Raw genomic sequence first — 14,518 nt, forward strand, 5'->3', positions numbered from 1 at the left:
TGCGTCTCCCAGAGCCAAACGTCCCTTTGCCCGCTGTAACCTTGAGCCACCCCCCGCGACGGGTTGCACAACACCCACAAGGCCAGGTTGGGGCAAAGGGGAGAACAGCTTATCCATTGAGATAAGGAAGGTGGATAAGAGTTCAAGGCTATCGGAGAAATGGAGAAGGATGGAGCTGTCAGCGGTGGCAGAGGGGGACCTGTCCCAGCTGCAAGGAGGGAGACTGGGGCCTGGTCAGGCCACTGGGTTATTTTGGGGGTGGGAGATTAGGGGAGAGAGGACAGATGGGGGGACAAAGCATACAGACTGTTTTCTGAAGGAGCACTTTAAACCCCAGAGCGATTTGAAGGGCACAACGGGGGTGGGGCTGGACCAGGACGGCTGATCCGCTGGGCAAGCACAGGGCACGGAGCGCTGGGAGAAGGCCCCTCCCGGGAGCCATGGACTAGCTGGGAAGAGAGGGTGCAGATGAGAGAGGGGTGGGGGGTACTGATCAGCTGACACCCTCCTGCTGCCTGCTAGGGGCAAGTGGGAGCGGGACTGGGATGCAGCTGGGGGGGCGATTCCCACCGCTCCCTTGTTCAAACCAGCCGGGCCCGGCTGGAGCTGAACTTCCCTGCGCTGCAAAGGAGCCGGTTCAAATCACCAGCCCGGGTGTGAAATTTCTCAGAGGAGGAAACAGAGAGTCCGTGTCATGCTCTCGGCCGGCCCTGTGCCCACAGGCGCTTCCCCCAGCCTGGCACAAGGCAGCTGCAGTGCCCCTCCGCTGACCACTGTGCCCTGCCCTGAGCCCAGAACGGTGCAGGCTGCTCCCACAAAGGCAGAGAGCACACGTGGTGGCCCGGTTACCCTGGCTTTCAGAGATGGAGCCGGCTGAGCCAGAAAGGGGACACATTGTCCCCTGGTCAGCAGGGAAGCCTGGGGGAAATGTACCATTTCACCCATGCTCCCAAGAGGAGGCACCGCGTGGCTCACGACTGCTGGCATCAGCAGAGACAGGGTGGGCACCACCTGTCTCCAGAGCACCCCGCCCGCTCCATCAGCTGGGCCCAACGTGCCGCATGAGGAGGGGATTACAACAGCCCCTGGGCTCCCGGGTGTACGGTGAGGAGGGAGGCGGAAGCGTCTGTTCAGCACAGGGGCCAAAGTGCTGGGGGCCACGTGAGCACTTGGACTGGTCGGTGCCACTATGTCTCAGGGGGGTTCACACCCCACACGCCCCCGGGTCCTCCAACCGTGTGGATTCTCCCACAAAGCAGAGGGCAGCTTGGCTGCGGCTGCACAGATGCCGACCCCATCCCCCGCACAGCAGAGGGGATCTACACCCCCCTTCCCCATCTCTAGTTTCACAAGTGCAGCCCCACCTCGCCCCACAATGGGTGGGGAGCCCTAGGGAGCTGCCCAGGGATGGAGGGGCTTGCGACAAGGTGAGCTGAGGGGCGGGGAAGGGCTATTCCAGAGATCGCCTCCACTGATTGGGGGGAGGAATAGCTCAGTGGTTTGAGCATTGGCCTGCTAAACCCAGGGTTGTGAGTTCAATCCTTGAGGGGGCCATTTAGGCAAAAAAAAAAAAAAATAATAATAAAAAAAAAAATTGGGCATAGCTCCTGAGCAGGGGTTGGACTAGATGACCTCCTGCCTCCTTCCCCCATTACTTGGCCCAGCAGCAAAGTTACGCAGGGCCCCAACGCCTAAGGAACTGGGCCCTGCCCAGCTGTCTGCCGAGGGAAGCCCACTGGTGGCATCATCCACCTGTGAGTTTGTGGTGTGCCCCTTTCTGTGCCCATCTGCAGAGGAGCTGAGCCTGTTACAGGCTCTTTAGCTCACGCCGCTGCAGTCCCTGGTTCAATCCCTGGTGTGTCAGCCAAAACAAGCAGGATGGCAGTCTGCCCTGGCATAGGATCTTAGAGTAGTCAGCTGCACTCCCCAGGGTGTTCGGTACCCGCTGCCCAGCATGCCCATGCTCTGATGGCAGGGGCCTGGGAAGAGCCCCATTCCCCAGAGCAGCCTGTCCCACCTGCAGATATGCCAGGAGGCTATTTAGCCCCTGAAAAACAATGGCTGTCCTGCCCTCATGGCTCCCACCCCACCTGCCTCGCCCCAAGGCTGGGCTATAGTGCCCTGGGAACTGCACCAGCCTGTGTGCATGTCCCGGCAGCTGACCTCTTCCTAGCAGGGCATCGCCGGGAGAGACCCCGGGGCAGATGAACGAGGCCATGTCCCCCGAATGATGAGCACGGTGGGGATTTGGGGCTTGGCAATGCAGGTGCCCCTTGCAAGATGCCATCCTGCTCCCCATGAGGCAGCTGCAAGGTCTCCAGCTGGTCAGCACGAGCCAGAGTAACGACACAGCAAGCTGGGAAGGAGAGTCCGCAGGGAACTGTCAGCCTCCTCACCATGCCACCTCCCCAGCATACAGCAGCGGCTGTAACCCCGGCAGCCTGTGCGAGAGACCAGTACAAAAGATTGGGGATAGGGTGAGTCAGTGTCCAGGGAGAATGGCCAAGGGAGGCCTCTCCCCCCACCACTAAACGGGGAGGGGGCTGCTGAGATCCACACTCGGTGCTGCCCCCAGGGCAGCTCCATCTGCCTCCGGGTGGCAGGTGTCTGAAATCCAAACTGACTGGGCTCCTGACCAGCCACAGCAAACACTGTCAGGGGAGGCTGTCTTCACCGTGTGGCAGCTCGGCAGGGCTCTGGCCAGCAGCAGAAGCACGGGGGCTGCCTGCCTGCGGGCTCATGCAGGCGGCAAGGCGTCGGTTAAGCTCAGGGTGCTTTCGGAGGACTTTCTTCCCAGCCAGGAGGGCTGGAGGCTTGCGTGCTTTTAATCAGAGCTGGGATAGTGCAGGAGCTGGTGGCTCCCGCCCACCCTGGCCTGCGGGCATATTGAGCCCTGCCCTGCTGCCCGGGCCACAGAGCAACCCAATGCACAGCAAGGGTTATCAAGGTAGCTCACCCTGATTGCCCAGCAGGCTGGAAAGGCCCCTACAGAAGGGTTAGCGCAACACCCTCCCCTCCCACAGGGGCAAGCTGCAGGGACTTGGGCCTCCCTAGAGGTGGCTGCAGCTTCATTTGAGAAGGGATCGGAGAAGGGATCGGAGCTGGCAAAACCTCGCACTCCTCTCCTCAGATAACACCTGGCACCCACAACAGCTAGCCCTGCAGAGGGGCTCAGTGCACGACACCAGCACCGAGGGCTTCAGCCAGTTCCCAGGGCAAGAGCTACCTGGCCTGGCTCAGATGCCCCTGGTTTGCCCCACACGGGACTGGGCCCCCAACCCTGGTGCCTGCTCCTCTCTGAGCCACGATTCCCCCCCACATCACTACCTTCTGTGCCCCTTCCACTCGGCAAAGCCCTCAGTCTTGTGCCCCCACAACCTCCTTCTGCCTTCTCGACATCTCCCAACTGCACCTCAGAGGGGTCCTCTAACCCCTTCCTTCCTGAGGGACCCAGAGACGTCCCTGCAGATATGCAGCCAGCTCTGGGGTGCAGCATGAAAGTCCAGTTCACGCAGGGCACAGCACAACAGCAGGGACACCGGTGAGCTGCTACTTCGTCCCTTGGGGCTCGAGCCTCCAAGGACCATCCAGGCACATGGAGTTTCAGCATCTCAACAGCTGAGCCTTCCAGAGCCCACGGGGCAGCAGAGAGCATCCTGCCAGTGGCGCCCCCTGCAGGGAATGTGCAGTGCTGCAGGCTTCTCCCAGCTGAGAAAGGGCTGCACGGGCATTAGAGCAAGGAGGGGAAAGTCCCCTCTCTACACAGCTCTGGAGAGATGCCACAGGGGATGCTGCACCCAGCTTGGGGGGACCCCGGCCTGGGGGAACACAGAGCCCCTGCCATGTGGGGGAAGGGGTAATGGGAGACAGGCCAGGCTAAGCGTGCGGGAGGGGTGAGGGGAGCCCCTGAATAGAGGGGGATAGGAGGGTGGCACACAGATGTTGTGGGGACGGAAACGGAGGGATGCAAGGAGCTCCTGGTGTGTCCCATGAGCTCAGCCTAATCAGGCTACGGTGTGTGAGGCCCTCGAGCAAAGCTAGATTCACAACTGCAGCACGTTGGGTTGTTTACAGGAAGATGAGCTCACAGGGCACAAGACGAAGCCTGCAGGGTAAATTATCAGCTCTCCGAGCCCCGAGCCACCGAGAGCCAGCCCAATCCCACCCCTGGATGGAACAAGTCCAGGGACACAGAGGACACATCTGCCCTGGGAGCTGGAGGAGGAAGGGGTTGATGTGGTACCCATGGGGAGATGGCAACACCATGCTGGGATCTGGAGGGGTGGGACAGAGGAGGGAATTGCCATGAGGGAAGCAAGGGGCATGGCTGAGCATTGCAAGAGAAGTGAGGACAGGGAAATGCTACAGGAGTCGGGGAAGCTCAAGGTGAGGGATGTTCCATTCCCAGGTTTCAGGGAAGGCAGAGGGAGGAGGGAAGAGAGGGACTGGACCTGGGATGGAGGCTGGGTCCCTTCGCACTTTGGTCTCCCAGACGTTCAGCTTCAAGGAGCTGAGAAAAGCTGCTTGTTTACTTGGTGAGTAGAGGCAGGAGTCATTCCAGGAATCAGGAGATATGAAGACATCTAGGGTGCAGGGCTAGCACCATAAACATGGGAGCTAAGGTTAAAGGCAGAGGCGCAAGGAGGGAGCTGAGTGGAACTTGCTGGAGAAGGGGTCTGGATGCAGAGGAGAGGCACCCCCAGAGACAGGGGCGGTAGGAACAGGAAGGTGGCAGCAGGAAGCCAGGGACCCACCACTACGCAAGCTCGGAGGGAGAGATTACAGGAGCTAAATAATCCTCGCTGGGCTGCACATGCTACTGGGGGTGGGGGAGAAAGGGAACAGGCTGCAGGTATTAGCGGTGTTAAGGGGGGATTGTAGAGGGGACAAAACGGATCAAATGACAATTTAGGCTGAAGATCAGTGGGAAACTCCCTGTCAGGGGGATGAATCCGGCCAGGGATTGCCCACAGGGCAGGGCTGGCAGCCCCGTTGCTCCCCAACAGGGGGTGGACGTGGCCAGAGAATGGTCCCCCAAGGATGAAGGGGAAACCCCATGACTTGTGACATTTCAAATTGTTACAGCCCTGGGGAATAGACTGCAGGGAGCAGTCCTGCCCTGGCCCTGGGGAGGGGAAAGGGGGAGAGGGGACCTAGTGTGGGTATGTGTACCTCGAGTTTCTAGGAAGGAGTGTCTGGAGGAGCACAGAGAGCCCCCAGTTTGGCCCCCAGGTCAGGGCCAGCAAATGACATGCCAACCTCCCACACTAGCTAAGGTCTGGCTGGCGTGAAAGTGCATGGTGGGACTCTCCTAGAGGCACCAAGCCCCCTCTGCCCCTCGCAGGCCCCCGAAGTTCACACACACACACACACACACACACACACACACACACACACACACACACACACGGAGAAAGTCGAGCCACTAGACGAAGTTATTCTGCTAACAGGACTTGGTGCCAGAGGCAGCGAGTGGGGAGACGAGGTCCTGGGCACTGGCAGAGCAAAGGTGGCGCGACCGGCACCTGAGAAAGGGGCAGCCTGGTGCCAAGCGCAGGCATCGAAGGGCCTGAGCCCCTGCGGGTAAGAGGAAAGCAGCTGAAACTTTACGGAGGCAGAGCTGGCATCGACCGACCGACCGACCGACTGGCTGCCTACCCCCCGCCCCACTATTCCAGTGCAGGGCTGGCCCCGGGGGGGCAGAAGGGGGGGGGGTCGATGCCAGCACAACAATTCACTGAGGCAGCCACCAGAGTACACAGCAGCCACATGCCAATGGTGCGTGCCCACCCCCCATGCATCTTTTCCTAGAGGTGCCCGACACACGCCCAGCCCCGGAGCCTCCTCCTGGGGGTGCCCGCAGCCCTGGCACCTCCCCGTTCCCAGTGTACCATGTGTTGGGGGGGGCTTGTCCCCAGAGCGCACCCACGCTCGGGGCCCCCTTCTGAGGGGTGCCCGCAGCCCTGGCACCCACCCATGCCCAGTGCCCCGGCACCCACTCATCCCCAGGGCGCTCTCCTGGGGGGCCCCCACGCCCGGCCACAGCCCATTAGCCGCCAGCGCTAGGGTGCCCACCCTGGCATCTCGCAGCGCCGCGCCCCTGCAGAGCCCCGGCCCCCCGGCCCGGGCAGGGCTGGCAGGGGGAGCCGCAGACGGCTACACTCACCAGGGTCTGCTCATAATGCAGCGCCCGCGCCTCCATCCCGTCCGCGGCCATCGCGCCTCCCGCCCCGTCCTCTGCCCCAGCAGCGCCCCGGCCGCGCTCCGCTGCCCGGGCTGCAGGCGGCGGCTCCTGCCCGAGCCCCAGCCCGAGCCCCGCCCTGGGGCGGGCCCGGGGCGCTCGCTCCACCTCCGGCGGGGAAGGGGCTGGAGCCGACCGGGGGAGCCGTGGCCGCCGAGCCCCTCACCCCGGCAGCGCCCTGCCTAGTGCCCGCGGGAGCGAGTCCCCCCCAGGGCCAGGGCTGAGCGGGGCGGGCCGGCCAGCACGGACCCAAGCAGCCCGGCCTGGGACTGGCACAGCCTGCCTGGGGCAGAGCCACTCGCTGGTGACTGCTGGGCGCAGGAGAAGGGGCTGTGGGACCCTTTCCCCGGCCGTCTGCCCCCTAGGGATGGCACTGCCCGGCCCCGCCCCTTGGGGTCACCGCAGCATCCGTGCCCTGGCGTGTCCCATGGGCCTGGCTCCATCCCAGCTGCTGAATCCTATTTCCCACCTAGCCACCCCTGGGTGCTGGGGACAGAGAATGGGATGGGAGCAGGGCGCTGGTACAGGGAGAGATCGGGGCCAGGAGACCTGCTCTCTCTTCCACGCTACGTAGAGTCCCCCCAGGGACTCCTGGGCTCAAATCCCAGCTTTGCCACTAAATCACTGGGGCAAGTCACTTCATCCTTTGCCTCCCTCGGTCCATAGGCTGGGGCTGCTGAGACTTGCCACTGGGCCCCTTCCTGGTGCCTTCAGTTTGCTCAGTGCTCTGTTGTGGGCTGCCCTGGCTGGGACAGGCTGGAAGGAGCCCAGGGCCATTTCAGAGGGGAGCAGCAAGTCACATGGCAGGCGCAGCGTGCAGGAGGGATAATTCCTGAAAGCGGGGGGGCTGGCGGTTGGGTTGGCAGTAGCCCTTCGCAGAACAAGGAGCTGTGTGTGAGCTGCTCATTAGCGAGCCGTCCCAGGTTAGGGAGCTTTGCTTGCAGGCAGCAGAGGGGGCCCACTGGTCCGAGGACAGCGTCCTTTCCCGTGTGCCCTGACAGCCAGATGTGAGGGGGGCTTTCCACTCAACAACACCCTCCCCCCTCCCCCCCCACAGGCCTTTAGACAGCTAGAAACTGGTTGTTCTGCCAAGGCCAGTGAGTTTGACAAGCCTCCTGTGGCCGGATTTAAAAGGAGGCCCTCAAAGATGGGGCAGCAAAGGGAAACTCATGCGCCAGGCGGGGAAGTCTCTGTAGTGGGGCAGTAAGCCTTTGGCTACTCCAGACGCGCATGACGAGCTCTTGGTGTTTTCCAGCCCTTGACTCTAATGCTATGCTTTGTTCCTTGCCTTGACTAAACTAAACGTGGGTTCTGAAGGCTGTTGGCACTGTATTGGATAAGCCAGGGGAGAATTGCAGGTACCCAGCCCAGTAGGATCAGCTGGGGAAGCCAGGTCCAGGGTGCTGCAGGCCTGGGTCCAGTCTAAGAGCAAGAGAATCATGGGATTCCAGCCCAAAGAGAGGGGGTGCAATCAGAGAGATCAAGGAGGGGTGCAGCTAGCCTGGAAGGGGCTCAGCAGGATCCTGGTCGTTGCAGCAGTTCCTGGCAGGGTCCCCACTTGGTATCAGCACTGACGTTGCCCCTGCAGGAGATGGGAGGAGCAGGGGTGCTGGGTGCAGCCGGGACATGGCTGCATTGGTCCTGGAGGCGGCTTTCTCTCTGTGCCCTGGGTCTGGTCTCTGGGAGGCGGTTTGCTGCAGCGTTGCAAGGGAGGCAGTGTCGGGCAGCCAGGCACCGGCAGCAGGCAGCATCCTACAGGCAGGAGCATGTGTGAGAGGAAAAAGCTGGGGTGGACACGCCCCGGCATCCATCGGGTGGGGTGGAGCAGGGCAGAGGGGATTTCATTGCTCTCCAACTGGCCACTGCCTCCGTCCCAGTCTCAGTTAACTGCACCTTTGACACCCCCCCCCCGCCCCGGTTTTCTCAAGAACACCCACTTGAGGCTTCCGGCGCCCAGACATCCCCTCTCTTGGGTGGAGACCTGTCCCTCTCTCCCTCCAGAACAGGGAGTTAGGTTGCAGTCCCTCTGCACCTCACTGAGGTTCACCTTTCTCCAAATGCTGCCCCTGGGTACTCCAGGTACCAGCCAGCCTGCCCAAAGCCAAGGGTATTTATTCTTCGGTTAAGAGTATTACAGTGACAAGAAGTTCCTATCCGCTTGCTGAACATTTCCTGGAGGTCACCTGCCATCTTACGGGACCGAAGTCTGACCAATCCTTCCCTGTGGGCGGGCTCCCCTTGGACAGAAGGTCCTGTCCGTTTGCTGGATCGAAAGAAAGGCTTGAGTTAGTTTCAACTCAGCCTCTTTATGCCCAAAGCCCTTTCTGTGGGTGTTGATCTCTGGAAAAGCCAGTTTGACCCCGTATATGCCAGCCTCCCCAGGGGGTGGCACCTCTCTGCAGTGTTTATAAGCTGCATGATTTGCCTTAACCACCCCCTGCCCCCTACACTCACACACATCCTGTTTTTGGTTCCTGGAGGAGCCTCGTAACCCTGGCCATTGCATAGGGCCCTGGCCCATGGTAATACGTCAGCTTAATACAAGATGGTCCCCAAAGGGATTGCAATGTCTGTCGCCTTCTGTCTTCAGGCTCCTTCTCCATGACCCAGCATGCCACAGCCATGCTGTGCCATCCCTTTCACGGGTGCCTTCGCTTCCCAGCCACCTCCCCTCCCCCAGCCCATTCACTGGCCCCATCGCTATCCAGCTCCGAAGCCAACATGCACTTGCCTTCCTGGTTGGCTTGCCAACTCTGGTTGGATCTATTCTGGGAGGTTTTGTCACATGACCTAATGGCACTAATGACTGACCGACTGTACTCTAAAACTCATTCACTGCAGAGTCATTATCTCACCTTGGGTGGAAATAAGGAGTGTGATATATGAATCATCAGGTCACATTTGAAGCCTGTTGCATAAACAGACAATATTGCAAAATCTCCAGTTGTAATATGAGTTATTTTTAAGTAGCATGATTGGGTTTAGGTGACGGGGCTTGTTGATGCGTTTAGATGTTTGGGTGCATTAGTTGATTCCATTATGTAAAAATACGGAAAATAAAACAGCATCCCATTGGAAATGGCAGATCCAGTGAAAACTCACTGATGAAACTTATTGAACGGAAGGTGCTTGACGCCACAAAAGGCATCATTCTGCTGTAAATTCATCACCGCCGCAACGCCGGTTTTCAGAGTCAGGGTCTTTGCACCTGTCGGTATTGTAACAAAAGTACTTTTGTCTGAAAGTACCTCCAGAGCGGTTCTGTTTCGAAGAGCCCACCCCATCAGCCAGTGCTGTTCCCTTTTTTGGGAAGCGCAAGGCAGTCACAGTGCAGCGTGGAGTAAAGAGGCAACACGAACGTGCCTGCATGCCCGTGTGGATCAGTTACGGTGCAGACTTTACGTGGTGACATAAAGCCGCAGCCGCACAAGGTAAAGAAATGAGTGCACAATGCAACTATTGGGCAGGCAAACACCTGCATTTTAAACACCGCCTGGACTAGCTAAGGCTCCATCCACTAGCTGTATAATTCAGATTCAACATTCACTGTTCCTTTGGGCAACTCTGCTTCCTGGCTGTCCAAGCATCCCCTCGATTTGCTCTGGCCTGAGGGCCACACTGTCGTGTGACTTCCCTGCCAATGGGGCTTCCTCTCTGTCCCCCCCCCAGGGCTGGAGTCGGGGTTAAGTTTCTCTTATAGTTGTGGCCCGATCCCTAGCTGGGAGCACGTGCTTGTGGGGGGGAGCGTGCTGTGAGTCTCCTCAGGCCCCCCTCTCCCTCGCACAATCCCAGAGCAAGGAGATACATGACAGTGCTGGCATGTGAGGGCCCATTAGGCTCCAGAGTCAACACCTCACTGAGGTGAATGGGGGCTGCTCACGCTCGGCCCTAGCTCAGCCCTGGTGAGTCGGAGGGGGGCAGAAGGTTGTGCCTCCTGGAGGGCTCTGGAGTCGGAGAAGCAGGCGCCCATCCTGACGGGGGCTGGGGTCTCAGAGGGGGGAGCGAAGCCATCTCAGCACATTCCCACTAACCACTGGGAGAGCAAGACTCAGGGGCCAGCGGTACCAGATGGTGTAGCAGGAGGGAGTTCCCAGGGAAGGCCCTGTGACAAAGTGGGACTGTTCTTAAAGTTTCCTCTGAATAGTGTGGGGGTGCCTCAGTTTCCCCTAGGCGGTTCTTAAGTATCTAGGTGGTGGGGTAAGGGTGTATGATCATTGCAGAGCCCTAGAGGGCAGGTGTGTGCAGGGGTCTGGACACAGAGAATGGCCGACACTCTGTTTCCTGGCAACTGATGGCCTGGGCCCTTCCCCCCTGCAAGGTGAGACCTAAAGGGTTGGAGAACAAAGGAATCAGGTGACCTCCTGGCCCGGGAAAGGAACAAAGCCCAGGGGAGGAGGGGCTGGAGGGAGTTTCAGTTTGGGGCTGGCTGGGACATGGAGTGAAGGGCAGACGTGGTTGTCTGGCTCACTGCCCCTCAAAATGGACCCAGCTGAGGGGTCCCGTTCTCTGCACCTACAAGCTCTGTGTTTGACCATGTTCCTGTCGTTTACTAAACCTCTGTTTTACTGGCTGGCTGAAAGTCATGTCTGACTGCGAAGTTGGGGGGCAGGATCCTCTGGCTTCCCCAGGAGCCCCGCCTGAGCGGACTCGCTATGGGAAGCGAACGGACGGGCAGAGGATGCTGAATGCTCTGAGGTCAGACCCAGGAAGGTTGAAGCTGTGTGAGCTGTGTGTCCTGAAGACAGGCTGCTCACAGAAAGGCCACTGCCCCCGAGTCCTGACTGGCTTCATGGGGAGCAGTTCCAGAGCATCGCCCAGGGACTCCGTGACAACTGGTGGCAGCGGTGGGATGTACTGCACCCCGTGGATGGCACTTCCTGCAGTAAGTGACTGGGGAGCAGTAAAACGCAGGGGGATTGATAAGGACCAGGCGTGCTGAAGGCTCAGAGAGGAGCGGTTTCGGGGGGCAGTTAACCCCTGGGATTGTGTGACCAGAGAGAAGGACTGTGCCGTAATGGGGTCCCCCTGGGGACTGCAGTGAGCAGTCTCAGGGGCAAAGGAGCCTGAGGCTTGGCCCGGGGAGAGAGAAGGACTTTTGCAGTAACAGGGTTCCCCTGGGGATTGCACCGAGTGCTGGGACCGGAGGAGTCTGCAGCTCGACCCTGGCAAAGAGGTGGTGACCTCGAGAAGGGCTGGCACACTAGGGGTTCTCCCTGGGAACCGTGGGGAGCTGAGAGCACACAGTCCTGTGAGTCCACAACAACTTGGGAAGAGCAGAGTGACGGCCTATCACCGTCTCCTTAAGAAGGACATTGTGCAGAAAGAGAGGGTTGCGCATTGGAAAGTTCACCAAGGCACAGTTAATCGTGCAGCTGGAGGAGGATGACCGCTCTAAGGAGCAGATTCCTGACCCCCAAATGGGCCTATAGCAGGATCTGGGAGCAGCTGGAGTAGTAGCCAGGCATCGCCAAGACTCCTGTCCCTGACCAGACGAGGGTCTTCACAATCGGGTTCCCCATCGGGGGATCGGAGACGGACGGGATTGGAGCTGAGTCCGAGGGAGCAAGAGGACTGTGAGAGACAGCAAGAGCCCGAAAAAGAGCTGCAGAAGCAGCAGCAGCAGCATGAACTGGCGATGGGGGAGTGGAGAGGCCTAGGGGACCTCCCTGGGGTGAGTGGGAATAGACCCCGGGGGGCCAGCTCCTCAGGGAACCTCGAGACTAAATTGCTGCCCCTGGTTAAGGAGGGGGGGCGATGTGGATGCCACCTCACTGCCTTTGGGCAGGCTGGCGATTTGAACCAGGGGGACCCTGCGGAAAAGCCCCGGTGTCTAGCTCCCTTGCTGGGTCCCAAGGCCATAGACTCCCTCAGCCAGATGGGTGGGGAGGTGGACAGGCTCCCACTCCTGACCCCGACCTATATGTCTGTGTGGAGTTTCCTGGGGCCAGGCCCCTCGAACCCCCAGTGGGAGCAGAAGGTGATGGTCAATGGGGAGACATTCCTGGGGTGGTGAGATCCCGGGACAGAGAGAACTGTTGTCAGGCTCCTGGTGGTGCAGCCTCAGATGCTGAGGGGCTGTGTGAGCTGGGCGAGGGTCCCAGGGATGAAGCCCCTCGCCCTGCCTATGGCCCAGATTCCTGTGCAGACCCAGGAGGGGTCGGGCTGGCTGGTCGTTGGGGTTGAGGGTCCAGGATACCAGCTGCGAGACCCTGTTGTGGGGTGACTGTGTCTCTTTGGGACAGGATCCAGGCCCTGTTCCGGTAACTGCCAAGGGTTTGAATTTGAATCCAGGGAACCAATCGATGGAGAGGGAAATGGTCAGTGAAAATGCAGATGACCTGGCTGGCAGCGGGGAGGAGCCGCTAGGCTCAGGCTACCTGCCTGCCAGTAACCAGACCCCTGGGGCTCCCTGCCCCCCTTGAACACCAGAGAGGGGGCTCACTCTGGCTCTGATGCAGTGAGGAAAGCAGCGAGCTCGCTGCCTACCCCCACTGGGACAGCAAGGGCAGTGCTGAGCACAGTGGGAGCTGAGACCCCAGCTGAGTGGGGGGAGACACAGGCAGGGCAGGGGATCTGTTGGGAGTGGCAAGGTGCTGGGTAAGGAAAGTTTGGATGAGCCTAGGCAGCCTTGTGAGCTGATGGCTGTGTCTAGTCAGCAGGGTGGGAAGGCGAGGAGAGCGGAAGATGAGTGTTCCTGGACCTTACCTGTTAGCTGAGTGGAATCATAGAATCATAGAATATCAGGGTTGGAAGGGACCTCAGGAGGTCATCTAGTCCAACCCCGGAGAAGTGTGACAGTGAAGGAAACGTGCCTGTGTCTGTCAGGGGTATTGACTTGCCTATGGAGGGAGCTACCCGGGTCTCCAAGCAGTTGTCTAAAGAAAAGGAGGACTCGTGGCACCTTAGAGACTAACCAATTTATTTGAGCATAAGCTTTCGTGAGCTACAGCTCACTTCATCGGAGGCATACTGTGGAAACTGCATCATGGTCTCTGTGTATATAATGTCTTCTGCAGTTTCCACAGTATGCCTCCGATGAAGTGAGCTGTAGCTCACGACAGCTCATGCTCAAATAAATTGGTTAGTCTCTAAGGCGCCACAAGTCCTCCTTTTCTTTTTGCGAATACAGACTAACACGGCTGTTACTCTGAAACCAAGCAGTTGTCTGTGACCAGCCTTGTGTGCTGGGACAAGGGGAATGAGATCCCAAGCTGTGTGTCTGGTAAAGGAGAAAGTGTGTCTGGCTTTTCTTTATCTGTGGAGCAGACAGAAGGGGTCTTTCAGCCTGTGATGGTTGAGGGTCGTGCAGGTGTCTCAGAGTTGGTTCTGGATTCAGCTAAAGCCCAGGAAGGGAAGGGTCCTAAGTTTGTGTCTGCTCAGGAGAATGGCCCTGTAACTAGGTCACATCCAGTTAGGGTGTCATGGAGTGTGCGGGAGTCCGGGCCCTGCACCCCTCTTCTTGGGATTCACTGAGACCCTCAGCCAGCCAGTAAAACAGAAGGTTTATTGGACAACGGGAACACAGTCTAAAACGGAGCTTGTGGGTACACGCTGGTGCTTGTATTTTGCCTATTGCTAGTGTGTTGTTGGGAAAGGGTGGAACAACTCTGTCTAATCAGGGTGAGATCCTAGCCAGGATACAAGGAGACCATGAAGGTGATTTCCTTATGTTACCTACTGAGGGTATGGAAACCTGTAGCAAGAAGGAAAAGATTCCTGAACTTGTGGGTGGCAAAGGGAAGGAGAATGCTTCTGACCTTTTATCTAGGAAGTCTGTAAATTTGCCTGAAAGGGGATTGTGTAGGAATCCACCGGATGGGCCAGAGGTAATTCTGGATATAAGGGAGACCCAGAAGGAGTCTGTTGTTGCTCAGGAAAGTGTTCCTCTAGAGCAAGCCCTAGGTGAAGAGGGTGTCACGGAGTGTGGGGGAGTCCAGGCCCTGCACCCCTCTTCCTGGGATTCACTGAGACTCTCAGCCAGCCAGTAAAACAGAAGGTTTATTGGACAACAGGAACACAGTCCAAAACAGAGCTTGTGGGTACAACCAGGACTCCTCAGCCAAGTCCTTCTGGGGGAGCAGGGAGCTTAGACCCCAGACCCTGCGTTCCTCCACCCAGCCCCAAACTGAAAACTAAACCCCCCCAGCAGGTTCCCTTCTGCAGCCTCTGTTCACATTCCTGGGCAGAGGTGTTACCTCCCCCTCCCCCTCCCCCTCCCCCTCCCCGTCCTGGCTCAGGCTACAGGCTCTCAGGTCTCCCATCCCCAGGGCACATTCC

General features: G+C 59.1%; 1 protein-coding gene across 3 annotated transcripts in view; it reads right to left on the bottom strand.

Moving 5' to 3' along the window:
* CLCN2 (chloride voltage-gated channel 2) overlaps nt 1–6,261 on the bottom strand; it is a 45,334-nt gene extending 39,073 nt beyond the window's left edge. For all 3 annotated transcript variants that reach the window (XM_073359224.1, XM_073359223.1, XM_073359222.1), the window contains exon 1: nt 6,167–6,261. In XM_073359224.1, the coding sequence (XP_073215325.1) occupies nt 6,167–6,217 (51 nt within the window). In that variant the 5' untranslated portion in view covers nt 6,218–6,261. The remainder of the gene's footprint in view (nt 1–6,166) is intronic.
* Nucleotides 6,262–14,518: the final 8,257 nt, after the last annotated feature.

This window comes from Lepidochelys kempii, chromosome 9 (assembly GCF_965140265.1).
Source record: "Lepidochelys kempii isolate rLepKem1 chromosome 9, rLepKem1.hap2, whole genome shotgun sequence".
In the NCBI taxonomy this organism is placed as follows: domain Eukaryota; kingdom Metazoa; phylum Chordata; order Testudines; family Cheloniidae; genus Lepidochelys; species Lepidochelys kempii.